Below are 13,925 nucleotides of genomic sequence, written 5' to 3'. Positions count from 1 at the left end.
CAGTTGTAAACCTTTCTTCACATGTTTCCATAGGTGCACTTCTTCCGTTCTCCGTCTAACCTTATCCCATTTGGAAAACATGACTTCACTGATGGCTTCTGCATTCAGCAACGTTTTCTTAATTCTGTTAGTCATACTGCTAAATTAGGATCACTTTCAACAGCTTTCTTAGTTCTTACTCCTTAGCTGAATATAGGCAAATATGTCCATAGTTTTCTGTATACCGTCAGCCATTCATTTAAGAACATAAGAACATAAGCAGTGCCTCCGCCGGGTCAGACCATAGGTCCATCCTGCCCGGCAGTCCGCTCCCGCGGCGGCCCAAACAGGTCACGACCTGTCTGAATCACCAGAAGGGGCTCCCTTGCCACCTTGGTTTCTCATTGAAGTCCTATCTTCCCATCGAAGTCCTAACCCTCCGGTCTTGCACATGCACGACCTGGTTGGGTTTCTATGCTTATTACCTGGTTAGCTTTCTATACTTGTGTTACATCCCAGCTCCTCCCTCAGTATCCCACGATCCCTTTATCCCTCAGGAATCCGTCCAATCTCTGTTTGAATCCCTGTACCGTACTCTGCCTGATCACTTCCTCCGGTAGCGCATTCCAAGTGTCCACGACCCTTTGTGTGAAAAAAAACTTCCTTGCATTTGTTTTGAACCTGTCTCCCTTCAGTTTCTCCGAATGCCCCCTTGTACTTGTTGTCCCCTTCAGTCTGAAGAATCTGTCCCTATCCACCCTCTCTATGCCCCTCATGATCTTGAAGGTCTCTATCATATCTCCCCTGAGCCTCCTCTTCTCCAGAGAGAAGAGCCCCAGCCTATCCAACCTCTCGGCGTATGGGCAGTGTTCCAGCCCTTTTACCAGTTTCGTTGCTCTCCTTTGGACTCTCTCAAGTACCACCATGTTCTTCTTGAGGTGCGGCGACCAATACTGAACGCAGTATTCCAGATGTGGACGCACCATCGCTTGATACAATGGCATGATGACTTCCCGCGTCCTGGTTGTTATGCCCATCTTTATGATGCCCAGCATCCTGTTGGCTTTTTTCGAGGCTGCTGCGCACTGTGCAGATGGCTTCAGTGATGCATCCACCAGCACACCCAAGTCTCTCTCAAGTCTGCTGTCTCCCAACAATGCCCCCCCCCAATTTGTAGTTGAACAACGGGTTCTTTTTCCCTATATGCATGACCTTGCATTTTTCCACGTTAAAGCACATTTGCCATTTGTTTGCCCAGTCTTCCAGCTTGTCCAGGTCCCTTTGCAGGTCCTCACACTCCTCCCTGGACCTAACAGTTTGGTATCGTCTGCAAATTTTATAACCTCGCACTTTGCCTCCTTTTCCAGGTCATTGATAAATATGTTGAAGAGTAACGGCCCCAGCACCGATCCCTGTGGCACACCGCTCGTGACTCCCCGCCAGTCAGAATATTGGCCCTTTACTCCGACCCTCTGCAGTCTACCCGACAACCAGTGCTTGATCCATCTGTGCACATCCCCTCCCACCCCGTGGTTCCACAGCTTCCTAAGCAGCCTTTCATGTGGCACCTTGTTGAAAGCCTTTTGAAAATCGAGGTAAATGATGTCTATGGGTTCCCCATTGTCCACCCGACTGCTTATTCCCACAAATGCAGTGTCTGTAATCAGTCTTATCTTGCTTCCTTCTTCTTACAAATTCCACTATTGTCTATTTCCATTTTATCAGTTTATTAATTTGTCTGTTCTTTCATATTTATTCTCATTAATCTAACAAAATAGGAGTCCCATGGATCAGTTCTGTAAGCTTTGTTTAATATCTTGTCATCCATCCAATCCACCAAACAACTCTCTAAAATGACATAAGCTCTGATTTTGAGAGAAAGATCTTTAACTTCTCCGGGTCTTCAAAATATAAAGATTTATCCCCACAAGGGACTCTCATTTTTGCTGCATAGTATAATCCATATTTATACCCTTTTTCCTTTAATTGAGGTCTCATTGTAAGGAATTGTTTCCTTGTATTTGCTGTATTTTTAGCAAAATCAGGCAAAAACCATATTTTGGACCTATTGTAGTTTAAATTTTTGTCTCGTTTTGCTTCATTTAAAATGTCTATTGCCTGTTGATAACGTAACAACTTAAATATTAAAGGTCTTGGTCTCCCTTGATTAGCCAAACGTTTTATTGGAATCCGGTGTGCACGTTCTATTTCTGTAGGCTGTTTGAAATCCAACTGTAACAGCTTAGGTAATAGATTTTCTAAAAACTGAATGGCATTTCCTCCTTCCAAATTTTCTGCTAAACCAAAAAGTTTAACATTCTTTCCTCCAGCTGATTTTTTTAATTCCATAATCGCTAAACTGTCATTTTTACATCTTCTCTCTGCACATTCCAAAACCTCCATTTTAGTTTCCAACTCTGTGGTTCTTTTATTTGCCAATTCAATTTGTCTATGAATATTTATTATTTCTTCCTTCATTTCCACCTTATTACTTGCGTTTTCTTTTAGCATTTGTTTAATCTGCCTTAATTCCCCCATAACTTTGGCTTTACTCAACTCCTCCGATGCGTCTCCTGGAAGTGGAACTTTAGTCGGCGTAATTTGATCCTGCTTCTGGTGCTTTGCCATCCCTCCGGTTTCATTTTTGGTCTGCTGCGTACACACGCCTTTCTCCGATACTTTCAAGCTGAAAATCACCCAGAAATGAAACTTCACTTGATAATCCATTGCCCAGGTAAGAGGAGCGTCGCGATCACACCTCCATTTTGTGTGCGCGCTAAGCCACGCCCCCCCAGATGCTGGCATTGTAATCTGGAAGCAGGGACTTTAGATCATTTAATATTCTATTGTCCCTGTATCATGGCATTTTGGAAATCAGTCTGGTCTCAAATTAATTGTTTACTAGAAAACCATGTAGCATTATCATATGATACAATAATGTTTGGTATGTCAATGAAAACAAAAAGTCAAATTTCATTAAGCAATAATAAACTTTTATTGATCATGACAGGAGTCGCCATACAACATATTACCAGTAATTGGAAAAATTACAGTAGACTAAATTATACCTTCTGGTGGATTTTGTTGTGTCACATTTACAAAATGGAAAGAGTAGTTGACATACAAAGAGGGAATTATAATAATTTTAAAAAGATTTGGGGGCCATTGACAATTTATTGCAACGATTAGACACCATTATCCATTGAAAGTACACTTATACATAGGGGGGAGGGGGGAGGGTATAAAGTTATATTAAGGTTCGATCAATTGATAATATTTATATGATATTTTTGATTAAAATATTTGTGGGAAGGGTGGGAGGGGAGGGTATAAATGTATGTTTTTAAGATGATGTTAAAAGAAATACAAGTGATGTTTACGAGGTTTAAATGATGTAATATTGTGTTCTTGATGTAAGATGGAAAAATGAATAAAGAATTTGGGGAAAAAAAGTTTGCATACAAATGATTTGCACGGAGGTGACTGGGGAAGCAGCCTCCTGTCACTGCTATTAGGACACCGCGAACCCCCCCCCCCAGGCAGCAAAAATGGTAGGAGGGATGCCTACTCCCTCCTGCCAATGCAACTTCCTCCACCTCCCCACACCAGCGATACAGCAGGAGGGATGCCCACTCCCTCCTGCCAATGCAACTCCCCCTCCCCACCCCCACCCCCTGCAGCAGCGATAGGGCAGGAGGGATGCCCACTCCCTCCTGCCATTGAAGGCACACATCCTCTAACCTCCCCCTCTCCTGAAAAAAAAGGCAGGAGGGATGCCCACTTCCTCCTGCCACTGGAAGTCCCTCACTGTCTCTTGAACTCTTCCCCCCCCCGGTACCTTCTCAGAGACGTATGAGAAGGACGGACTGAGCTTCTGTCGTGCTCCAATGTCTGAGAAGATACCAGTGGGGGGAACCTCCAGTGGCAGGAGAGAACGGGCATCCATCCTGCCTTTCTTTTGTGGGGGGGGAGGAAGGATAGAGAATGTTTGGGGAGGTACTTGGTGCGGGAGTGGGCATTCCTCATGCTGTTTTTGCTGGCATGGGTGTGCCATTTCCCAGTGCTGGTTCGTTGGTGAAGGAGGGCTGTCATTGGCTGGAGGGGTGCTTTTTTTCTTTTTCTTTTTTTATGGGACAGATATTTTGCATGTGTAACTTGATGTAAGCTGTAAAATGAATAAAAATTATAAAATAAAATAAAAAAGTAACACATGCAAAATATCTATGCCATTGAAAAAAATCCAGGCACACCTGTCGGGATTTTTCTGATCGTTAACCCCCCCTTTTTTTTTTTTTTGAATAGCCAAGCGATGTTAGTGCATCAATTGCTTGGCTACTTTGCATGAGGTCTTAGCTAATTTGCATGGCCAGCTCCGAAAATGAGCGATCAAGGGGAAAAACATGTGGTGGGCCATTTTGTGAATTGTCACTAAAGCTGTGAAAACAGGTTTAGCGATGATCACTGACTAGTGCGTCAATCCTTAGACACTTAATTCTACTCTCCATTGCCTCTGGTGCAACTGAAATTGAAAGCTTTAAGGTAGGGAAATAACTACAGTACTTGAAATATAACTTAGACTTGAAAAAGCTGTTCTAGTTACCTTGCCATTACTTGCCATTGTCTTTTTTTCTTACTGGTTGTGATAAAGTGACTGTAATGTCCTGAGGGTGATAATGGTTTTCAATTCTGTGGATTGTAGGTGGTTGCAGATCAGATCCCAATGCTTGTGCAAGGTGTGCGTGGTAGTCAGTCTCAGCCTGATAGCCCAAGTGCTCAGCTAGCTCTCATCAGTGCCAGCCAGAGTTTCCTTCAGGTATGATGGAGCTTCTCTCTTGTCCTAAGCTGAGGGATCATGTCCCACTTTCCCCACCTGTCCTTATGTTTTTTCTGTCTTTCTGTAGTTGTGATCTAGCACTATAAAATCTTAGATCTCTAATACTTTGATCCTCTCCTGTAGCCTGGTGGAAAGATGGTTGCCGCAGGAAAAGCCACTGTTCCAACTATCACAGACCAAGCATCTGCCATGCAGCTTAGCCAGTGTACCAAGAACCTGGCAGCAGCGTTGGCTGAGCTACGCACTGCAGCACAGAAGGTAAGGGCAGTCATATCTCCTGAATTACAAGCTTTTCACCACGCTTGTCGAGGACATCTGGACAAAGCAGTATGAGTTAGCCCAGACTTGAAAGGAGCTCTCTGCTATCAGCTGTATTAAAATAGGGGGTTTTGCTCTTGAGCAACTCAGATCTATCTGAAGTTATTTAGACAAGAACGCATCACTTACTTTATTTTATGCTTTCATAAACTCTCAACTTGATTAGTGTAATGTCATATGTCCTTCAAAACACTGCTGCTCAAGTCTTATGTAGCGTGAAATACCATGACCATATCACACCTCTGTTACATAGAAACATGATGGCAGATAAAGGCCAAATGGCCCATCTAGTCTGCCCATCTGCAGTAACCATGATCTCTTTCTCTCTCCGAGAGATCCCATGTGCCTATCCCAGGCCCTTTTGCATTCAGACACAATCTCTGTTTCCACCACCTCTTCTGGGAGAGTGTTCCATGCATCTACCACCTCTTAACTTCATTGCAGTTTCCTTTCAAATTAAAGAGGCTCGACTCATGCACATTTATATTACGTAGGTATTTAAACGTCTCTATCATATCTCCCCTCTTCCCTTCAAAGTATACAGATTGAGATCTATAAGTCTGTCCCCATAGGCCTTATGATGAAGACCACATACCATTTTATTAGCCTTCCTCTGAATCGACTCCATCCTTTTTATATATATCCTCCAGAATTGTACACAATATTCTAAATGAGGTCTTATACAGGGGCATCAATACCTCCTTTTTCCTACTAGACATACTTCTCCCTATGCATCCTTCAGGCTTTTGAACCTATTTGGTCACCTTAAGATCATCACATACAATCACACCCAAGTCCTGCTCTTCTGTCGTGCACATAAGCTCTTCGCTCCCTAATCTGTACCATTCCCTTGGGTTTTTGCAGCCCAAATGCATGACCTTGCATTTCTTAGCATTAAATTTTAGCTGCCAAATTTCAGACCATTCTTCAAGCTTTGCCAGGTTTTTCTTCATGTTATTCACACCATCCGGTGTGTCTACTCTGTTGTAGATTTTCGTATCATCTGCAAAGAGTCAAATCTTACCCAACAATCGTTCAGCAATATTGTTTATAAAAATGTTAAAAAGAACAGGCCCACTAACAGAACCTTGAGGCACACCACTGGTAACATCCCTTTCCTCAGAGCGATCTCCGTTGATCACTATCCTCTGTCACCTTCCACTCAACCAGTTCTTTTTTTTTTCTTTAATAAATCTTTATTCATTTTTAAACTTATAATAAGTGTATCATCAATTAAAAACATTTTCACTTAGATACAACACTTAATATTCTGCAATAATCCATTGTAAGTCTTATCTCCCCCTTTCCCTCCCCTTCCATAACAAATTTTAAATACATACAACATACAATACTTCTTTCCTAATATTCCTTCCACTTATATAAAAACCATGATCTATCCTTCCCCCCCCCCAATCTTGAACATGCACTATTAAGGGAAAAACAGTATTTACTCATTACAGTATTTTGCTAAAGGCTCCCATACATCTTGAAATTTTCTTAAATATCCCTGTTGTGTAGCTATTATTCTTTCCATTTTATATATATTACATAAAGAATTCCACCAGAAAGTCTAGTACAATATATTCCAACTCTTCCAATTTCTCATAATCTGCTGTATGGCAAACCCTGTCATAATAAGTAAAAGCTTATTATTTTTCAAAGATATTTGGCTCTTAGCCTTCAGTGACATGCCAAAAAGTACAGTATCATATGACAATGCCACCGGTATTTCTTCTTTTTTTTCCCAATTCTTTATTCTTTTCAAAACTTACAATAAGTGTAACAGTAAATACAACATTTTATACTCAAACACCACACATAAAATTCTATTAATAACCATATAAGAATTTATTCCCCTTCCCCCTTAATCAATCACAATTTCCAACATCTAAAATATCTATCATGATCCCCATACATATATACCAAAATTCATTATCATACCAAACCCCCCCTCCCGGATGTGCATTTTTAGACATTACAATATTTTGTTAATGGCTCCCAAGTCTCCTGATATTTCTGGAAATTCCCTTTCTGAATGGCCAATGTCCTTTCCATTTTATACATATGACACATAAGCCTCCTCCAATTTTTCCAATTGCCCCTAATTTGTTGTATGGCAACCCTTGTCATAATAAGTAGAAGCCTGTTGTTCTTAGATGATATTTGGCTTTTAGCCCTCATTGACATGCCAAATAACATAGTATCATAGGACAATGCCACTGGATTTTCCAACAAACAATTTATTTGGCCCCATATTGATTTCCAAAAAGCCAAAATAAATGGAAAATAGAACAATACATGATCTAAAGTCCCTGCTTCGAGATGACAATGCCAACATCTATTCGACTTAGAACTATCCAACTTTTGTAACCAGTTCTTGATCCAACCCGTCGCTTTGGGACCCACCCTGAGGGCACCCCGAGTTGGGACCTATCACAAGGGCACTCAGTTTAACATAGGAGCAAATGTAAATTAACCCTGAAGCATAAAACCCTTCGCATTAACAGACCTGACTAAGAACATAAGAACGAACATACTGGGTCAGACCAGTGGTCCATCTAGCCCGGTATCCTATTTCGCCAGGTCACAACTACCTTAGAACCTAACGGATGTAGCGGTATATAAGAAATAAATTACATTACATTACATTACATTACTTGGCAGCTTTAACTATTCCCAGTGTTCCAATGAGATTTTTGCACTCCCTTAATGATCACAGGCAGGTACTTCCAAGTCCGTTTGGGCAAACTGGGAATCTACCTATAAGTCAGCTTTTTTCTTTCTGACATCAGCTCTGTGGAATAAAATGCCCATGCTACTATATTCAATTGCATTTTATGGACAATTTTGCTCTTCACTAAATTGAAGTTGGCTTTTAGATTGAATAACGATTATGCAGTCTATAAGTTGATTTTCTGCTATGTTATAACATTTTTGTCCTCTTCGTTTTTTTCTTCTTCCTTTTTCCTGGTTGATTTCTGGGGAGAGGCCAAAAGAGAGAGAGAGGCATTGCAACAAGTTGTAATACTGAGTAAGATAGTAGATGACTTCAGATAAAAACCGAAATGGTCCATCTAGTCTATGCAACCTGATTCAATCTAAAAATTTGTTTGGGGAGGGGGGTGTCTTCTTCTCCTTAGCTATTTCTGGGGCAAGGATCTAAAGATCTGTCCGGTACATGTTCTTAGGTTTCAACTAATGAAGTCCTCCGTCAAGCTCACTCCAGTCCACTACATCCCCAGCCATTGAAGCCCTCCCCAGCCCATCCTCCCCCAAAATGGCCATATACAGACACAGACCGTGCAAGTCTGCCCAGTTACTGGACTTAGTTCTTCAATATTTAAAATAGAAAAAAATAGACAGGACAGATTTTTCAAATTAAGGGGATCAATAAGTACAAGGGGGGCACTCAGAGAAATTGAAAGGGGAGAGGTTTAGAACAAACGCCAGGAAGTTCTTTTTTCACACAGAGGGTGGTGGATACATGGAACGCGCTACCAGAGGATGTGATAAACAGGAGCACGCTACAGGGGTTCAAAGAAGCTTTGGATAGGTTACTTGGAAGACAAAGGGATTGAGGGGTACAGATAAGAGTAGAGGTAGATTATAGGGATGGGATTAGAGGTAAGTTACAAAATTAATCAGGGACCACTGTTCAGGCACTAGGCCTGATGGGCCGCCGTGGGAGCGGACCGCTGAGCTAAGATGGACCTCTGGTCTGACTCAGCGGGGGCAACTTCTTATGTTCTTATTTACCATTATTTTTCCGATTCTAGATCCTCTGTGTTCATCCCATGCTTTTTTGAACTCTGTCTTCGTTTTCCTTTCCACCACCTTTCTCGGGAGTACATTCCAGGCATCCACCACCCTCTCCATAAAGAAGAATTTCCTTACATTGCTCTTGAGTCTCCCACCCCTCAACCTCAAATTATGTCCTCTGGTTTTACCATTTTCCTTTCTCTGGAAAAGATTTTGTTCTATGTTAATACCTTTCAAGTATTTGAACGTCTGAATCATATCTCCCCTGTCCTTCCTTTTCTCTAAGGTATACAGTACGTATTCAGGGCTTCCAGTCTCTCCTCATACATCTTTTGTCACCAATCTATCATTTTCGTCACCCTCATCTGGACCGTTTCAAGCCTTTTTGGGTCCTTCGCCAGATACAGTCTCCAAAACTGAACACAATACTCCCAAGTGAGTCTGACCTCGGTACCAGGAAAGATGGTAGAGGCGCTGATAAAGGACCGCATCATTGATCACCTCGACGGACACAATCTGATAAGGGCCAACCAGCATGGCTTCAGCAAGGGGAGATCTTGCTTGACAAATTGTTGCACTTCTTCGAGGGAGTAAACAGGCAGATAGACAAGGTCCAGCATGAACGACTACTATGAAAAATTGCTAGCCATGTAATCGAGAGTGACATACTCATGTGGATAAAAAACTGGTTGGCGGATAGGAAACAGAGAGTGGAGGTAAATGGAAAATACTCGGACTGGGAAAAGCGTCATGAGCGGAGTGCTGCAGGGTTTGGTGCTTGGACCCATGCTCGTCAACATATTTATAAACGACCTGGAAATTGGTACAATGAGCAAGGTGATTAAATTTGCAGACGATACAAAGTTATTCAGAGTAGTGAAGACGCAGAAGGATTGCGAAGACCTGCAACAGGACATAAACACGCTTGAGAAATGGTCCGCGGCATGACAAAAGAGGTTTAATGTGGATAAGTGTAAGGTGATGCATGTTGGTAACAAAAATCTTATGCACGAATATAGAATGTCTGGGGTGATACTCGGAGAGACACCCCCCCCCCCCCCCCCCAGGAAAGAGACTTTAGGAGTACTGGTCGACAAGTTGATGAAGCCATCCGCGCAATGTGTGGGCGGCGACAAAGAGGGCGAACAGAATGCTAGGAATGATTAAGAAGGGGATCACGAACAGATCGGAGAAGGTTATCTTGCCCTTGCACCAGGCCATTGTACACCCTCACCTGGAATACTGCATCCAACACTGGTCGCCCATACATTGAAGAAGGACACGGTACTACTCGAAAAGGTCCAGAGAAAAAGCGACAAAATGGTTAAGGTGCTGGAGGAGGGGCTGGAGAAACTGGGTCTCTTCTCCTTGAAAAGAGGAGACTGAGAAGGGACATGATAGAAACATTCAAGATATTGAAGGGAATAGACTTAGTAGATAAAGACAGGTTGTTCACCCTCTCCAAGATAGAAAGAACGAGAGAGCACTCTCTAAAGTTAAAAGGGGATAGATTCCGTACAAACGTAAGGAAGTTCTTCTTTACCCAGAGAGTGGTGGAAAACTGGAACACTCTTCCGGAGGCTGTTAAAGGGAAAAACACCCTCCAGGGATTCAAGACAAGGTTGGACAAGTTCCTGCTGAACTGGAACATATGCGGGTAGGGTTGATCTTGATTAGGGCTCTGGTCTTTGACCTGGGGGCCGCCACAGAAGCGGACTGCTGGGCGCAATGTACCACTAGTCTGACCCAGCAGTGGCAATTCTTATGTTCTTATGTTTTTACCCTTTCCACTCCACTCAGTATTTTATAGATCTGTATCGTATCACCTCTAAGCTGGAGATTGAGATACAGTGACCAAAGCTGCACACAATATTGAAGTTGCAGCTGTACCATAGAACAATACAGGGGCATTATACCATTTTCATCTTTGTTTTCCAATCCTTTCCTGATAATTCCTAAACATTCTATTTGCTTTCTTCGCAGCCGCTGCACATTGAACTGAGAGTTTCAATATATCCTCAACAATGACACCTAGATCCTTTTCCTGGGAAGTGACTCCTAACAAAGAACCCAGCATCACATAGCTATAGTTTGGGTTCCTCTTTCCCACATGCATCACTTTGTACTTGCTCACATTAAACGTTTTGAGGCCAGTCTTCCAGTCTCACAGGGTCCTCTTGCAATTTTTCAAATATCCTGTTGCGGTTTAACAACCTTGAACATCACAAAAGGATTGTGAAAAATTGCAAGAGGACCTTGTATATTGAGTCTTTATCTCTACCTCCTCGACCAGAAGACTATTCTATTCATCTACTACCCTTTCTGTAAAAAAGTGTCTCCTTAGATTATTCCTGAGCCTGTCACCTCTTAACTTCGTCCTATGCCCTCTCATTCCAGAGCTTGCTTTCAAATGAGAGACTCACCTCATGCACATTTTTCTATGTAGATATTTAAATGTCTCTATCGTATCTCCCATCTCCCAACTTTCTCCTCCAAGCTACTCACATACATATTGAGATCTTTAAGTCTGTCCCCATACACCATACACATGAGATTGTTGATGAATAGTAACTGGAAAGCAATGACTACAAATGCCCACAGTCTAAACAACAAAAATCAAGCTTGCAAGCCCTGATGTTATAGGCAGACTTGGATATTGTTGCTATCAGTGAGACATGGTTCAGTGATTCCCATGGATGGGATGCCAACATAATAATAATAATAATGGTTTATATACCGCAGGACCGTGAAGTTCTATGCGGTTTACAATGATTATAAAAAAGTTACAAATTGAGTAGAATTGACATACCGGGGTATAATCTCTTCAGGAAGGACAGAGATGGTAGAAAAGGTGGAGGAGTAGCTCTGTATGTAAAGACAGATATCCAAGCGACTGAAATGCAGGGTACCTGGGGAAAGGAAGAAGTGTTATGGATTGTTTTGAAAAGAGAAGATGGAACTTCTATCCACTTGGCTGTTGTCTACAGACCTCCGGACTCATAGAAACATAGAAAGATGACGGCAGAAAAGAGCTGTAGCCCATCAAGTCTGCCCACTCTATTGACCCAATCACAGCAAATTGACAAAGATCTGATTATCCCAGGACAAGCAGACAGCATATTCTCTACATGTGGGTGATGTCACCGACAGAGCCTCCTAGCGGACGTTTTCGCAAGCAGACTTGCTTGAAGACCTTCAAGCTTGCGATTGGCCCGCAAATGCGTGCGTGCCTCTCCTGCCCGGTCTAGGGCATGCGTCTCTTCAGCGTGTTCTCTGTTTTCCGCGGAGCCAGAAGCACTGCTCCCTTGTTTCGCGCGATATCGTTGTCTCTCTTTCATCATGGCTTGTTTGGTTAGTTTATTTTGAGTCGCTGTGCTCGCGTCTTTTTGTTTGTTTTTCAGTTCATATCTTTTTGACCGGGTTCTTGGTCTTACTCTGGCCGCCTGGCCTCGTGGGGCCGCGGCCGTATTTTATCTTATGTCCCGGCCTCATTCCGGGTTTAAAAACTATACTAAGTGCAACTGGGTTATCTTCATCACCGACCCTCATCGTTGTGTGTGTGGAGTGCCTGCTGCAGAACACCGCGCTGAGTCGTGCCCCCGTTGTGCGACTTTGCAACTGCGGGCTCTTCGTAGGAGGGTGGCCAAGATTCTCCAACTCTTTGGCCCATCGATCCCTGCGGGACATGCCTCGAGCTCGGCCTCGGCGCCCTCGTTGGGCACTTTGGCCTCGAAGTCCCCGTCGGCCATTGAAGGCTCCGGCCTTGGCCCCCTCCTGTTACTCCGGCCTCGGGTAAGTCCTCCTCTTTCCTCCTCAGGTGTGCCGGCAAAGAAGCATACCTCCGAGTCTCATGTCAGTGCTGCCTCGTTGGCATCCACACATAACTGAAGGTAGGACGTGAAGATAAAGTTATAGTTGAGGACACGATTTGCCATCATTGGTTTTGATAAAGATGGCGACCAAATTTGTCCATCGTACGGCCCTCCCTGCCCGGAGGGATGGCAGAGTAAACCTAGAGGGGTTGGACTTCTTCAAGGAAGACTCAACCACCAAGGACTGATGAGAAAGCTGAGAACTTTCAAACCCCTTAACCAGAATTGTCCGGTAACGGGACTCCAACTTGGAGGGAATGTCTGACCTAGGGGGTCTCCAGGTTCCGGAGAAAGGTTTGCCGGAGAACCTGGTGCAATGGCAAGTGCAACGCTTCGTGGGGCGGTATGATCAACACCCTCTCTTCAGATATTCCTGGGTATAATGGGACTCAGACTGGAGGTCCAGTTTCAAGGCCCAACCTATGTCTAAGATGAAATGAATAAAAGAGGAGTTTCGAGAAGAAGACTCATCCTCCTGAGGAGGACCCCTGAGCGAGATCTGGGGGTAGCCGAGAAAGAGGGAGAAATTTCCCTCGAATAGTAAGCCGGGGCCTCGGAGTCCCACGAATGGGAGACTGAAGAGGCTCTACTAGGGTGTTTGGGGGGCGTCGAGGAACGACCCCGTGCTAGGTGGGCCGGGGAAGACCCCGGGGTCCAAGGAATTAGCTGGCGACGCCTCGGGGAAGACTGAATAAAGGAAAATTCCTCCACCGGTTTCAAAGAAGACCCCTTAGAGGCTGGTAGCTGCCTCGATGGGGAACACAACACAGAATCCAAGTCGAGGACAAGCCTGTGTCTAGAAGAATTCGTGGTTGGAGACCTGCCCCGAAGGGGTGGAGAAGACCGGGGCTTTTTAGGAGCGGCAAACCTCGACAAAGTAGTGGGGGAAAAATGGCCCCCTGGCCTGGATCCCCGAAAAGTTACAGGTGACTCGGGGGATGAAGAATCGCTCGAGGGAACCCGTCGAGTCTTGCGGGCAGGGCCTCGAGAAACGAGGGGACGCTTAGGCTGGTCAGACCGAGACTGGGTCAAGACAGATGTCAGAGTCGTCGAAGTCGGGACCAGTTGGCTCACCACCGAGGAAAGTTGCGTGATAAGAATAGCCTTAAGCATGTCCTCGAACATAGGCACCGAGACCAAGGATGGTTGGGTCTTAGTTGCAA

The 13,925-nt window shown here is 43.8% G+C and overlaps 1 protein-coding gene across 2 annotated transcripts in view; it reads left to right on the top strand.

Moving 5' to 3' along the window:
* Positions 1-13,925, top strand: part of TLN1 (talin 1) — a 690,102-nt gene that overhangs the window by 395,631 nt on the left and 280,546 nt on the right. For both annotated transcript variants that reach the window (XM_033937496.1, XM_033937486.1), the window contains 2 exons: positions 4,679-4,792; positions 4,937-5,071. In XM_033937496.1, the coding sequence (XP_033793387.1) occupies positions 4,679-4,792; positions 4,937-5,071 (249 nt within the window). The remainder of the gene's footprint in view (positions 1-4,678; positions 4,793-4,936; positions 5,072-13,925) is intronic.

The sequence above is a fragment of the Geotrypetes seraphini genome, chromosome 1 (genome assembly GCF_902459505.1).
Source record: "Geotrypetes seraphini chromosome 1, aGeoSer1.1, whole genome shotgun sequence".
NCBI lineage: Eukaryota > Metazoa > Chordata > Amphibia > Gymnophiona > Dermophiidae > Geotrypetes > Geotrypetes seraphini.
Note: the sequence above shows the minus strand (reverse complement) of the source record. Positions and strands in the feature narration are given on the sequence as shown.